At 34.3% G+C, this 15,664-nt stretch overlaps 1 protein-coding gene across 1 annotated transcript; it reads right to left on the bottom strand.

Annotated features, from left to right (window-relative positions):
- Positions 1–13,202: 13,202 nt before the first annotated feature.
- On the bottom strand, positions 13,203–15,040 carry LOC127732764 (uncharacterized). The gene is made up of 3 exons (XM_052241952.1): positions 15,032–15,040; positions 13,931–14,078; positions 13,203–13,369 (listed from the first exon to the last, which is right to left on the bottom strand). The coding sequence occupies exons 1-3, from the start codon at positions 15,038–15,040 to the stop codon at positions 13,203–13,205; spliced, it is 324 nt and encodes a 107-aa protein (XP_052097912.1).
- Between the last annotated feature and the right edge of the window lie 624 nt (positions 15,041–15,664).

Here is a 15,664-nt window from a genome sequence, read left to right as displayed (position 1 = left end):
GAAGACCAATGGTGACCATACTTCTATTCCCCAGTCACCCATGGGGGTTTGGCAAAGTGAAGCCATTTAAGTACCAAGGCCACTTTGACATTTTGTTTTCATAATTATTTTGTCATTATTGATATTTATTGAGTAAATTTTAATTACAAAGTTGCTTCATTTATCATGTTTATATAACTTCCAAGAAAAATACAAAACAAATATTTTCAAAATAAGTGTTTTCTTGTTTGAAGAACAATAATCTCAAAACTGAATTGTGACTTTTTGTCCTGTGACTTTATGTCCTACATTCGAATTCTAATCGGCGGCATTTTGTCCCAGGTTAACATCGTTATATCATACATACTGTGGCATTTTGTCCAATGATATGGCTGACTTCTGAAAAAAAATTCTTTTCTCACCCCTTAATTCATTGACTTTGAGGGGCGTCAGTCTGGCTGTACGGGATGTATCAAGTTGGCAGTCACGTCCGGTCAGAATGGGGACGTTAAATCCGATGCCTCGTGTAAAGAGAGTGCCACGCTCTTTGCACGTTAAGAACCCTTACAACAACTCTTTGAGGGGTCCTTAAGTGGCTTGTTGCAAGGCAAAATTTCTGTCCCCATCCAATATACCCTCATTTTCCTGTGGCAGTCCAAATTTCCCGGACCATCATCCCGATGGCCTCTATTATCACAAACCCCCAAGGGTTACTGGGGAATAGAAGTATGGTCACCATTGGTCTTCCTCCGACCGGCAGTAAAACCCTTGCTAAAGTGGGACGTCCGTTTGGCTGTGCGGGATGTACAAATTTGCAGCCACGTCCGGTCAGAATGGGGACGTTAAATCCGATGCCTCGTGTAAAGAGAGTGTCACGCTCCATGCACGTTAAGAACCCTTGCAACAACTCTTTGAGGGGTCCGTAGGTGACCTGTTGCAAGGCTAAATTTCTGTCCCTATCCAATATACCCTCATTTTCCGTGGCAGTCTAAATTTCTCCGAACTTAATCCCGGACGCCCCCTTTACAGAACCTACCTATTGTATTAATTGTTAATGTGTTCTCTTCCTGAATATGCATGAAATATTTGCCACTGGACGTTAAGCAACCAACAATCAATCAATCTATTATCACAAGTCATACCTATTGTATTTATTGCTAACTTGTTCTGAACATGCATGAAATATTTGCCACTGGACGTTATGCAACCAACAATCAATCAATCATTGACTTTGTATTTACATTGTGTCATAGATCAAATTTTATCCCCCAAGGGTGACTGGGGAATAGAAGTATGGTCACTTGGTCTTCTTCCGGTAAAGAGTTAACTACATACTTGAGTGATTTAGTAACTGCGCATCTTCTTCCGACCGGCAGTAAAACGCTTGTCAAGTGGGGCGTCCGATTGGCTGTACGTGATGTATCAAGGGACGTCAAACTGATGCTTCGTGTACAGAGAGTTAAACGGTCATTGTACGTTAAGAACGCTTGCAACAATTTTTTAGGGTCTATAGGTGGCTTTTTGAAAGGCGAAATTTCCATCCCTTTCTTATACTTATTTTCTAATGGCAGTTCAAATTTCCCCTACCTCCATGTTTATTTGTGCATTTCTCTGTCCTGAATGTCTTCCATTATTTGTATTGTAGTCCTGTCATGTAATGTTGTCATTTTAGTGTTATATTTAACATAACTATGAAAGCGGGAAATTTGGCTAGCCAGAACACCAGGTTTAACCCACCTCTTTTTCTTAAAATGTCCTGTACGAAGTCAGGAAAATGGCAATGTTATCTTATAGTTCGTTTCTGTGTGTATTGCATTGTTGTTTTTTGTTTTTTTTGCTGTACTTAAGTGTTGCGGTTCTTTCGTTGTTCTCCTCTTATATTTGATGTGTTTCCCTTAGTTTTAGTTTGTAACCCGGATTTACTTTCTGTCAATCGATTTATGACTTTCGAACAGCGGATTCTATACTTAAGTGTTGCGGTTCTTTCGTTGTTCCCCCCTTATATTTGATGTGTTTCCCTTAGTTTTAGTTTGTAACCCGGATTTACTTTCTGTCAATCGATTTATGACTTTCGAACAGCGGATTCTATTGTTGCCTTTATTTCTCTATCACCAGACCTACTTATTGTATTTATTGTTAAAGTGTTCTTGTCATGGATATCTAGCAACCAACAATCAATCAATAGATGTACTTTATTCGTTCAGTGTATATCCGTTTGTTTGTTTTCAAATGTCTTTGATTGAGTAAAGTCATTTCAATTGATATTTTACAGTGTGTCTTTATACATGTTGTGATGTTACACTATTGGTTCAGGTACAGGTAAAGGTTGGTACATATGAATACGTTTAAACCAACTGCATTTGATCGCAACTGTCCTAAGTCAGGAACCTGATGTTCAGTGGTTGTCGTGTGTTGATGTGGTTCTTAAATGTTTCTATTTTTATTTGGTATATATTAGACCGTTGGTTTTCGCGTTTGTTTGGTTTTAAAGTAGTCATTTGTTGGACTCTATAACTTGCTGCTAGGTGTGAGCCAATGTTCAGTGTTGAAGGACGTACTTTGACCTATAATGATTTACTTTTACAAATTATGACTTGGATTAAGAGTTGTCTCATTAGCACATATACCATATCGATAGATATTTGTACATGCAACTCTAAGACTACGATATTTGATTAACAAGGATAAGGTTTTGTGTGACAAAAGATTAAAGCTTATCAATGTTAACAAGACAAAAAGATGCGTCATGGAACATATATGAAATTATTATATCAGAAGAGAAATGAATGTTCTTTAAAGTAAAATTTATCAAAATGCAATAAACAAGTATAACAGCCTGTTTAGAATTGTTACCTCATAATATCTACACTGCACATAAGAAGAAAACCGAATTGAGAAATTTGTGCATTTTTTATATATTTATTATTTTTTGTCGGGTTCTTCGATAGTCCAAACTTTGTCTAGAAGACCTTAACTAAGCATGATGGTTATTCATCCCCTTTTCAAAATTGGTCATGTCCTTTCTAAGTTCTTCCACCAAGCTTTGTATCTGCATACTTAATGGTATAAAAATGTTTTTTGGTTAGATGTTCATGTTCCGTCTAAGGTTTTACATGATATAACGATGAAACATGGTTGCTTGCTAGTTTAACAGTATAACTTCCATATTTCATTGATAATCAATATTTAAGTATTTGATCAGATGACTCTCATTAATCAATGATAAACAAAATTGAGTTGTGAAAACATATAATTATGAACTGTATAGTATTAATACATGTAAATACATAGTTTAGAAATTCACAACAAGGTATGTCTATTCACTAGTGTTAGCGCCTTTTTATAAAGTCCTTGAACATACTCAACAGGTCATTGTTTTTAGATTCATTATCTCTTTGTTTTCTAGATCTGTTTTTTTGGAGTCTTATCCCGTCTCTCGTTCCTGGAGTATGGGGTTCTTCTTTCGTCCCTTTCTCTGGTCGGCCCTCTAGGGCTATCTTTGTCAGAACGGTTTTGTGTCTATTGTCCGTAATGAACTTTCTCGACTTTAATGTGTATTCCTCATTAATATTGTTGGCCTCGTTGGCTAATTTAGTCCTAGCTTCTTCACTTGGTGGACTGTTGATATCAAAGAACGAAACTCCTGTGTTTCAATTCGGAAACAATTGACCTTACAAGGATCCCTTAAAACCAATACTGTTATTTGTTTAATTGGTGGAGGGTGGCCAGAGTGCCCAGAGAGAACCACCAACTTTAGGTAGGAAAGCTGACAATCCTTGTCAAATGAGATTAGAGTTGAGTGCACCAGCCCTTTGTGAGTTTTGAACTCACAACCTCTGTTGACTTGCTAGTATTACAGTCAATTCGACTACTTAGAACACTGGGTTATCGAGGCCCCTGAAACTTTATTTTTAAATATTGAAGGTTGGTGCATTTCTTGAAATATATATTTAATTTCAAGACTTTAGCAGCTTTAACCAAATGGTTACTTTTCATGATTTATTTTTCAGGAAAAACGGATAAACCATACTTATATCTGTTTTGAATAAAAAATAAATATTCATCCCATGTCAGATTTGCTCTAAATGCATTGGTTTCAAAGTTTTAAGCCAAAATTTACATTTTAACCCTATGTTCTATTTTTAGCCATGGCGGCCATCTTGGTTGGTTGGCCGGGACACATTTTTATACGACCGCAAAAATTGAAAATTTTTTGGTTGTATATTGGTATGACGTTGGCGTCGTCGTCGTCGTCGTCGTCGTCTGGCGTCGTCCGAAGACACATTGGTGTTCGCATTCTAACTTTAGTTTAAGTGAATGGATCTCCATGAAATTTTACCATAAGGTTCAATACCACGAAAGGAAGGTTGGGATTGATTTTGGGGGTTATGGTACCAACAGTTAAGGAATTAGGGGCCAAAAAGGGGCCAAAAATAAGCATTTTTGTAACTTCCAGACAATAACTTGTGTGTAAGTGTATGGATCTCTCTGACATTGTACCACAAAGTTCCATATCACAAAGGGAAGGCTGTAATTGATTTTTTGGGGTAATTGCCTCAAAATTTTAGGAATTAGGGGCCAAAAAAGGGGCAAAAAACAAGCATTTTTCTAGTTTCATGACAATAACTTGTGTGTAAGTGTTTGGATATTTCTGAAATTGTACTACAAGGTTCCATATCACAAAGGGAAAGCTGGAATTGAGTTTGAGTTTGTGGGTAATTGCCCGAAACGTTTAGGAATAGGGGGCCAAAAATAAGCATTTTTCTAGTTTCCAGACAATAACTTGTGTTCAAGTGTATGGATCTCTCTGAAATTGTACTGCAAGGTACCATACCACAAAGGGAAGGCTGGGATTGAGTTTGGGGGTGATGAATCATAAGGGGGTTCAAAAAATTTGGGGGGGGGGGGGGATTTTTTTTTCTTTTTTACCTTTTTTTTTTCTTTTAAAATTTTCCATTTTAAGTTGGTTATTTCTGATTAATATTTAAAAGCAAATAATAATGATATGGTAGGAGATACACACCAAACAGGATGTGTAAATTATTAAGAAATCTTCAATTGCACAGTATTGCGCAATAGCAAGAAATTGTCAATTGTACAGTATTGCACAATAGCAAGAAATATTCAATTGCACAGTATTGTGCAAAAGAAGATACTTCGTATAAATTGCTTATTTCTTGATCAATTTCAATGGGGTTTTATTCTTGAATTCTTGGGGTTCTTTAATATGCTGAATCTAACCAAGTATTAAGTTTTTGGATTTTGGGCCCCGTTTTTAAATTGGTCCAAATTGAGGTCCAAAGGGTCCAAAATTTAACTTTGTTTGATTTCATCAAAAATTGAATTATTGGGGTTCTTTGATATGCCGAATCTAACCGTGTATTTAGATTCTTAATTTTTGGTTCCGTTTTCAAATTGGTCTACATTAAGGTCCAAAGGGTCCAAAATTAAACTTAGTTTGATTTTAACAAAAATTGAATTTTTAGGGTTCTTTGATATGCTGAATCTAAACATGTATTTAGATTTTTTATTTGTGGACCCGCTATCAAATTGGTTCATATTGAGGTCAAAAGGGTCCAAAATTAAACTTTGTGTGATTTCATCAAAAATTGAATTATTGGGGTTCTTTGATATGCCAAATTTAACCGTGTATTTAGATTTTTAATTTTGGGTCCCGTTTTTAAATTGGTCTACATTAAGGTCCAAAGGGTCCAAAATTAAACTTAGTTTGATTTTAACAAAAATTGAATTCTTGGGGTTCTTTGATATGCTGAATCTAAACATGTGTTTAGATTTTTGATTATGGGCCCAGTTTTCAAGTTGGTCCAAGTTGGGGTCCAAAATTAAACTTTGTTTGATTTCAACAAAAATTGAATATATGGGGTTCTTTGATATGCTGAATCTTACCATGTATATAGATTTTTTATTTGTGGGCCCGCTATCAAATTGGTTCATATTGAGGTCAAAAGGGTCCAAAATTAAACTTTGTTTGATTTCATCAAAAATTTAATTATTAAGGTTCTTTAATATGCCAAATCTAACCGTGTATTTAGATTTTTAATTTTGGGTCATGTTTTTTAAATTGGTCTACATGAAGGTCCAAAGCGTCCAAAATTAAACTTAGTTTGATTTTAACAAAAATTGAATTTTTGGGGTTCTTTGATATGCTGAATCTAAACATGTGTTTAGATTTTTGATTATGGGACCAGTTTTCAAGTTGGTCCAAGTTGGGGTCCAAAATTAAACTTTGTTTGATTTCAACAAAAATTGAATATATGGGGTTCTTTGATATGTTGAATCTAAACATGTATTTAGATTTTAGAATTTTGGCCCAGTTTTCAAGTTGGTCCAAATTGGGGTCCTAAATTAAACTTTGTTTGATTTCAACAAAAATTGAATATATGGGGTTCTTTGATATGCTGAATCTTACCATGCATTTAGATTTTTTATTTTGTGGGCCCGCTATCAAATTGGTTCATATTGAGGTCAAAAGGGTCCAAAATTAAACTTTGTTTGATTTCATCAAAAATTGAATTATTGGGGTTCTTTGATATGCCAAATCTAACCGCGTTTTTAGATTTTTAATTTTGGGTCCCGTTTTTTAAATTGGTCTACATTAAGGTCCAAAGGGTCCAAAATTAAACTTAGTTTGATTTTAACAAAAATTGAATTCTTGGGGTACTTTGATATGCTGAATCTAAACATGTGTTTAGATTTTTGATTATGGGACCAGTTTTCAAGTTGGTCCAAGTTGGGGTCCAAAATTAAACTTTGTTTGATTTCAACAAAAATTGAATATATGGGGTTCTTTGATATGCTGAATCTAACCATGTATTTTGATTTTGGACATTGGACCATAATAGGTAAATTAAAAAAATTGAAGTTCTTAGACCACATTCTTTCTGTGTCAGAAACCTATGCTGTGTCAAATATTTAATCACAATCCAAATTCAGAGCTGTATCAAGCTTGAATGTTGTGTCCATACTTGCCCCAACTGTTCAGGGTTCGACCTCTGCGGTCGTATCAAGCTGCGCCCAGCGAAGCATTTTATTTAAACTAGATACCCTAATAATGATTGTGGCAAAGTTTGGTCAAATTTGGTCCAGTAGTTTCAGAGAAGATTTTTGTAAAATTGTACGGACGAGGGACGCCAAGTGATTAGAAAAGCTCACTTGGGCCAGGTGAGCTAAAAATCAGAAGCAGAATGAAAAAGTCAACTGCTTTTTCGTTGTTAAGAATTAGATTTTATTCTGAATTAACTCATCATTGATACCAGGATGAAGATTCCAGATTGTACAAATCTACTACAACTGAGATGTCAATGTGTACATCTCTGAATGAAATGTTCAATTCTGAAACATCGGACAAAAGTAAAAATAAAATTATAGAGGCAATATATCAAATGTCTAATGACATTAGAATAGTATTTGCAACTACTGCATTAGGAATGGGTATAAATGTGGTGTGATGTCATTCCATCGTATTATACGGCTCCCCATCTGTTAATATTGATAGATGGAAAACATGATGTTTAAGACCAAATTTGGTCGAGGCAAATACATAGACAAAACAAACAACTCGACAATAATAATATACATGTTAAAACAGTTATTGGTCTCCTTTTCTCGGTTCTAATGAATCTTTAATAAAAGAAACAAATGTTTTTATATCATTTGGTGTTGTAGGATTTAGTATTATCACGAGTTTATAAGTTAAGTATATTAAAATTGATATATATTTCTTTTATTTTTATTAACTTTATAAATCTCTTCCGTTTCTTGGTATGTTAGTAAATTGCCCAGTTTCTTTTAAGAGACAACGTTGGCTTATTTTAAATTTGGTTAACATTTTTTCTTGTATCTTTATTTGGCTGTGATATGTAGTATTTATATAGGATTGTTTGATAATTTTTTTTTTTTAAAGACATTTATATAGATATATTTTATTATTATTTTCATTCAAGTAATGTATTCCCAATGCGGAAGACCACAACGAGAGGTTAGATATACAACTTATTATTCCTAACGTGGGATGAAAATAGTTCATACCTGAAACTATAAAAAAAAAAAATCCTTCAATTCAAATAGATTCACATTAAAATCAATAAAATCTTTTTGGTTTATTTTCAAGATGGACACAGCTGCAATTATTTTTGGATAGTTCTTTGATATTAAATTTCATGTAAGAAGGCGTTTTTTTTTTCACAGTTAACCATAAATAGGATACAAACAAGTTTTAATCAAAATAGACCATAAGGAAATTGACTGCTCTTTATTTTATATTTCAAGTAATGTAGAACTAGCAATTAGCTCAATATCATCCCTGCCAAGGTGATAAAAATAAATCCGAAGATGAAAAACAATTTGGAACTACTTAACGATGTAATATTGTGATTTTTCAAGATGGAAATTTGATCAGTGATAATTTAAGACAAAAAGACTGCTTATAAAAAAAGGACAGCAGCTGAACATATTTCTTGCTTGGTTTTCTTTTGATCTGATGAATAAGATTTAAAACACATAAGAAGTGATACAGTGTCACAACTATCAATAAATGAAACAAATCGTTTGGACCACCACAGGATGAGTGTAATTTGAATTGTCATGAACTGAGCCTCTTAATTTATTTGTTTGTGGTGTGTATGTATTTTAAGCTCAAACCCTACTTCTTGCTTTAAGTTATGATTGGTGCTTTTTTTTTTTTACAGAATTCTGTTCAAAACAGTCTTGAGTTTCTGAGAATTATTGGATAAGGTGATTGGAATGAGTTGTTGGCACTGAGTGCCGAATTGATACCTTTCATGCCAAGTATTCCTACTTCCCTTGCAAAGGAGTGGAATGTGCCAAAATTGATTGAGGTGAACCAAAGGTATTAAATTTACGTTAAAAGACATTTCTTTGTTCTCCCGAGATCCACAACTATTAGTAGCAGATGATTGCAGTTCAACAATGTTAAGTAACTTTTTACAATTAAAACTATGTATGTAGTGCATGTGTAAATAATAACTACTAATAATAATACAACCTGAATCCAGTTACCGCAAAATAAACGATGTTCATTGTTTCTATCCAGCTTTCCAGCAAATACAATCTAAGCATATTAGTATTTGACACCAATCAATATAGGCATATTGTAGTGAGTTTATAGTATGAGTTTCTCATCAACTTCCTGTATGTCTTAAGACTTTGGTCAAAGTTTCATCCACAATAGGTTGAATATAAACATGATATTCTGTATTTAACTGATAAGCATCACTGCATAATTCTTTTCCTTTTTCAGATATAAAGATTTTATGCCAGCCTCAATTGGAAAGAGGATCTGCTTGGCCACCAAAGCAAATGGGAACTGCATTTTCAATGCTTTTTCCATTGCTTTGTATGGGGATGAGGGTAATGCCCATGCTTTGCGGTTACACACTATTGTGAAAATAGCTGACAAAGTAATGGAATATTCAAAATATGCAAGTTTAATATGAATATGTGTTCTTTAAGTTTTCCAATCTTCAATCTGAATGAAGATGATCCATAACTGGTGTTTAAGCAATATATACTCTCATTTACAAGATCAAGAAGAACTTTATTTTAATTTTATTGTTACCCAAAAAATCCATTAACTATGGATGGTCTTAAAATGCATTTCTTATATGTTGCAGGTCACAATGTAACTATAAAGAGATGTGGTAAGATTAAGTCAACTATATTCAAGTATTTAACGCCTTATTGATTCAGATGGATCGTCAACCAGTACACTGTTCTTAAGTGGTTTGATCTCGATAGCTTGAACATTGACACTTCCTATCATAGTAATAATGAGATAATGTAGTGAATTAAGGGTCAGTAAAAGGAACTGTTTTACCCTTGAGGTAATAATCAGTGTTTCACTCGGGGAAAACATTTTTTTTGCCCTTTCCATTGAGTGACTTGGGGCTTTTTAGTTTTAGTATTATTTAGGCTCAATCCTTGCCTTTTTGCATATTGTATTTGAGGCGAATTGCCTTCACTGTGTTTGTAAACTTTGAAATTAGGTGATTCCCCTTGATGTGGACTTCTTGAGACAATTTTCTTTTGTTATTGGTCATATTTCTTTCGTTCTGAGCTTTTAATTTAATTTATGACAGTCGCATCAAATTTCATTATATTTAGAACGAAATGAAAAAAAAATTTTGTCGCTGGTGGTGCGGAATGTTAAGCCTTAAATGACAAAAGCAACTCGAGGAGGATTAATGACCAAAGACTAATATTCATGATGTTAGAGTATTAAATTGAATCAAACACTGGGTCAATGTAAATGAAAAACACATTTTTTCCTCAGTTCTATTGTTACCTGCAGGCATACTTTCAACTTTCCTTTTGAAATGTCTGAGCTACCCGTAACTTCCGCTTTTTGATATCAGACGCATGTATTTCAGCTATTTCTTCAGTAACGATATAATATTGCCAGACAAAGATTGTCCTCATATTATACAAATACTTTCGCACCATTTCAGCACATCAGAACGTTTTTACTAGAACTAGGATGACAGCTTGAATGAAAAACAATTTTGTTGTTGTTGGTACGACGGAAAGCATATCAGCTCCGAGTCATAGAAATTATTAGTACATATGTACCTAATTGACTTAAATCATGTGTCGTATAAGTAATATCAGAAAATTGTGATGACGAAAGACAACAACCACTCTCATGATTATAAATTTTCACTCCTACTATGAACGACTAAATTGTTTATTTTGTAAAAAAAGATTTCCGTTCTCTAATACTACACAATTTTCATTTACCTGTGTACATAATATGAATTCTAAGGTAAACGGACAGAGAGTCACAGGACATAAAAGTCACAAATTTGATATGACAAAAAAGTCACAAGACTAAAAATCCTGAACAAATAATATTCAAACTTTTTATGAATTTATATATCATCTAGAGTAATTGTTTCTAATAATGGCTACTTTAAAATAGTTGCAATATATCATAATTGTTCTTTTCGTTTATTGTTTCGAAAATAATTCAGGCCACATGTTTTCTCGTTTATCACTTATTGTTTTGAAAATAATTCAGGCCATATGTTTTCTCGTTTGTCACTTATACAGAAGCTATCACGAGTTGGTGGACCGTAATGAGTGTTGTGCTTTTAACTGGATAAAGAAGTTTATCTGCGTCAGTTAAGGTTATTCCTCTCAAATGTGATACAATTAAAATCTGGACTTCTTCAAAAACGACATCCATAAAGTAAATCCTTCATTTAAATTCTGTGACATTCTGTAAAAGATAAAACAAAAATAAACTTTAACATTACATGTTGTTTAATATGTTTCCATTTTCTCTTTTCATAAAAAAAAAGTAACTATTAATTAATTTGTGACTAAAGTATTCAACATCTTAACATAGATTTATTTAATCACAAACACTGTAAAACAAAACTAATTATGTTCGTTTAAATACTACAAGATAAAGCAATATAAGTCTTACTTTTTCTGAGATAACCTATATCGTATGTGTCGTTCCCTCTTATCAGCACTCTGTTTGGTATTCTCAAAAATTCATGGTGTCTTCGATGGTCATCCTCATCGTTTTTAAAAACAAATTTCTTATTAAGTATATTTTCTGTAATCAGATCTCCGTAACATTTATTAAATGTACCAGTTTTCTTATTAAGTATAAATTGTCAAGAACATTATTTGCTTTCTCTTCAAGTTTCTGCTACCATAAATAACACCTTTTCTAAAATACTCGCATTAACGGAAGACAAGCTTAAAATGCTACACAAAAAAAAAAGACGAAACCGTCATGACTAAATCTTAAGAGCTGGTTAATAGTTACTAAACATCATACAATCATTTGATCTCTACATGAGTTTCCTTTTAACAATCTTAATCATGCATGAAACGTCATCAGAGTCAGAACTGTTTCACTCTCTTCTGATGACATAAAGTTCTTGTTCTCTAAAACATAGAAGAACTTTACTTTGTAACCATCTGATATTGTTGTGCTGTTATTCAGGATTGCACGTCGCCTTACTCATGACTGTAATATATAAATAAAAATAGTGTTATAATTGACGGTTATGCATGATGGTAAATTTTCATTCATTGGAATGAAATAATAGGGACCAACAAAAAATATCAAAATAAATGTAAAAAGTGATGAATGTGGTCGAATTCATTGTTTTTTTGGGTAACAAATAATGCAGAATTTGTTTTTAGATACATCTGTAGAAAGAACAAATTTTCAATATCATTAATTTTAATACATTTTATCAACAATTAATCGAATGAAACACGTGTATATGTCTACTTAAAATTGAATTAAAATTCGAGTCTTTGAAGACAAAGGACATTACTCCTGACTACGGTTTTTTCGGATATCACGGATTTTGTTCCCTCCCTTACCTGTACGCATTTCATTGTTTCGGTTTCTTTGGCTTGCACGTAATCACCATCATTTTTTTTGCAATTGTAGAATTTCTGACACTTGTCGCTTGTGTCCTTCACTTGGTCTATTATAGCACCGAATTGCATTAATGTGGTGTCCCATTTGAAATTTTTCTGGAACTCCAGCGTTGAACAATCTAGTTGCGGTCGTAAAACGGAGACGGTAAAGAACCCATCTATTCCTACACCATTCATTATGTCCTTAACATGTTCAAGCTTGTGTTTACCAATTGGTTGCCTACTGAACCATACAAGCTTTGCACTCGTTGCAAGTGGCTTGAAATATAAAAACAGATGGGGGTCTTTCAGCAGGTAATTTATTCGGGTATAATTGAAACACATTGCCAATGCACCTCTCGGAGTGTTATGTGTTGCTGTATGGGGTTCTGTCTTCCTGTGATCAAGACCACCACGATAGGTTTTGGAAATTGATTCGGTGTACTGAATATATCCAGTACATAGTTAAAAGTTGTCTATGGTCTGAACATTCATTATTTCGGGATATATTCCAATACTTTTAAAAATGGTTCTTGAGGTTGCAATGAGATACAGAAATGACATGATTGCTCAGCTACCAAACCAGGACTACAATATATGCCACAGACACACTGCATACCGCCAATATGTTCTGTGGATCCATGGATATCTTGGAGCTCGGAACACACAAGTAATTTCAAGTTGCTGTGTTTGGGCTATAAGGGACAGATTCCCAGACCCGTCTGGCCAATATGTTGGATTTATTGGAGGACGTTTTGGTTGAGGAGGAATAAATTTTATTTCAATTTCATTAACAGTTAGTTAGTTGGCCACTCGTAGTCTATTGTCTGGTCAAGATCGTAGTCTATGGTCTTGTCCAGATCTTCCCTGTTAAATCTCGAAATTTTGGCAGCCATCAATTCTTGTGTAGGGGGAGGTGGAACAGGGGCAATGTTTGATGACAATCTTCTTGGGTCCAATGGATCTTAAATCACTCTCCTGCTCATCCCGATATCATCGGACAACCTTTTCATTATTATATGCTTCATTAATTCTGGAATTTTGATTTATTGTTTTGGTGTCCTCACTTCAGTAGCAGTCTCCCTTCCCCCTTTCTTACTTTAGTACTTTAGAAGTTTTAAAATTGAATAAGAGATATCACAAGTCATAAAAAAACATCAGATATGGGGTATATGTCAAATAGACAACAACCTATCAACTTAAACAACACACAAACATGAAGTTTTACATTTTTTTAACATTGTCTTCATTTTTAAATATTATATCAGAATATATATAAATTAGATGTGGTATGATTGTCAATAAGATAACTCTCCAAACCAAAATGTTGTAAATGTAAGAAATTATAGGCTACAGTTCGGCCTTCAACACTGAGCCTAAGGGCACACTGCTAAGTAAGCCATAAAGGCCGGTCTTTAGACCCACAACATGGCCAGTGTCAAATATTTAAAACAAAAAACAATTGCATAATTCATATACAAAACAATGAATCACAATTATATCCACTTAATTACTTAATCCTTACTTGAAACATATCTGCAGCTATATACTAACCTTTCAGTCTCATCTTTGTTTGCAACAACTTTTCTTTCGCAGTGAGCATTGTGGTCAATAGCTGCTAGCTGATTCCTGGCATTATATGTTGATGGACCATAAGAATGGCGTTTAGCAATCTAATTAAAATATAGATCTCGGATTTCGTTATACTACGTTATACTACATACGAGGATCTAACAACTACTCGTATAAGGTTTCACTTCTGAAGGATTTTGCATGTGACTTTTTCAACCAATCAGAATTCTAGTTATCCAATCTGAACAGCGCACGCGGAACATATTTACTTGAATGAGGTTCATTGAAAGGTCCCGAGGGTATCCAAAAATAAAAACAATGGGACTGAAAATTTATCGCTTCGATTGTTAATCGTTTGGAAATAGTTTTTAAATCTCTTTCGTCGTCATATTGTAACTATAGCCATGAATATTTGAAATATGTGACGTTTGTCAAAGTTTTCAGATGTGCCTCATATGCTTTATGACTTGAGGTCGGATCGTAATCGTGGAAATTAAAGAGTACAATAAACAGTTAAACTGTTCACTATAGCACTGCCAGTGGCGGATCCAGGAGGGGGGGGGAGGGGCTTCCGGGGGTTGGAACCCCCCTTTTTTTGACGATCAATGCATTTGAATGGGGACATATAGTTGGAACCCCCCCTCTTTATCCTGGGTTACAAATGTAGGAACCCCTCCCCCTTTTATAAATGGCTGGATCCGCCCCTGACTGCTTCCCTCTGCCAGACGTGGATCAAGGATTTTGATAAGGGGGTGCAAACTATGCATAGTTTGAATGGGACATGTAAAAAGTCTAAGCATTGATAAACCATACATATATATGTTTAACGCCACAAGCACCCGTCTCGGCTTGCATACAAGAAAAAAAACCTGTCCTCTATTAGCTGCTCTGGTGAAGTTTTTTTTAGCTCAGTTGGTCGAGTCTACTAAGAGGTGCCTTACTGTACGAGTTTTTGTGAACTGTCAGGGGTGGGGGGCTCTTTTATTTTGTATCTAGTAAGAACAAAATCTTAGGTAGTAGGCTATATATTTAAATACATGTGTATTTCCTATACAATTCCCATGCTGTAGCAGATACATATATACAAAAAACAAATCCTAGTCTATCATTGACATAATAATTGATAAATAAAATTCGAACTTGATCTGTAACTTGTCATGATAAAACAATACACCAAAAATCAAATCAATATCTTCAAGCACCAAGAAAAAAAGTGTGGAAAACTGATTTGCCAGACTGACGGATGGACAGACAGACAGACGGACGGAGTGCAAACCTAAAGTCCCCTTCGACTTTGACGGTAGGGGACTAATAACCAGGCATTTTGTAATATCAATATATGATTGAGATAGCTGTGAATTTAGCTCGAACTGAAAATTCTTGCTTTTTCACCTTTTAAGTAAATCCTTACATTTACAGCTAGCAATAAACCTGACTTCCAAATAACCTTGCATTTTGTAAGATCAATATATGATTGAGATAGCTGTAGAGTTTTATTAAAATCCAAGTTAATTTGAAAAAGTTATATAGGGAGCTACCATTTGATTTTTAGGGGGGGGGGGGGGGGGGGGGGGGCTAGTATGAAATTTGAAAAAAAATAGGCAGGACAGGAGTTTTGAGTAAAAAAAAAGGCAGGATGAGACACTTGCAAAAAAAAAAGTCCGGCCACACCTAAAAATATTTTGGT

Source organism: Mytilus californianus, unplaced genomic scaffold, assembly GCF_021869535.1.
Source record: "Mytilus californianus isolate M0D057914Y unplaced genomic scaffold, xbMytCali1.0.p SCAF_27, whole genome shotgun sequence".
Lineage (NCBI taxonomy): Eukaryota > Metazoa > Mollusca > Bivalvia > Mytilida > Mytilidae > Mytilus > Mytilus californianus.
This window is presented reverse-complemented; position numbering and strand designations above follow the sequence as displayed.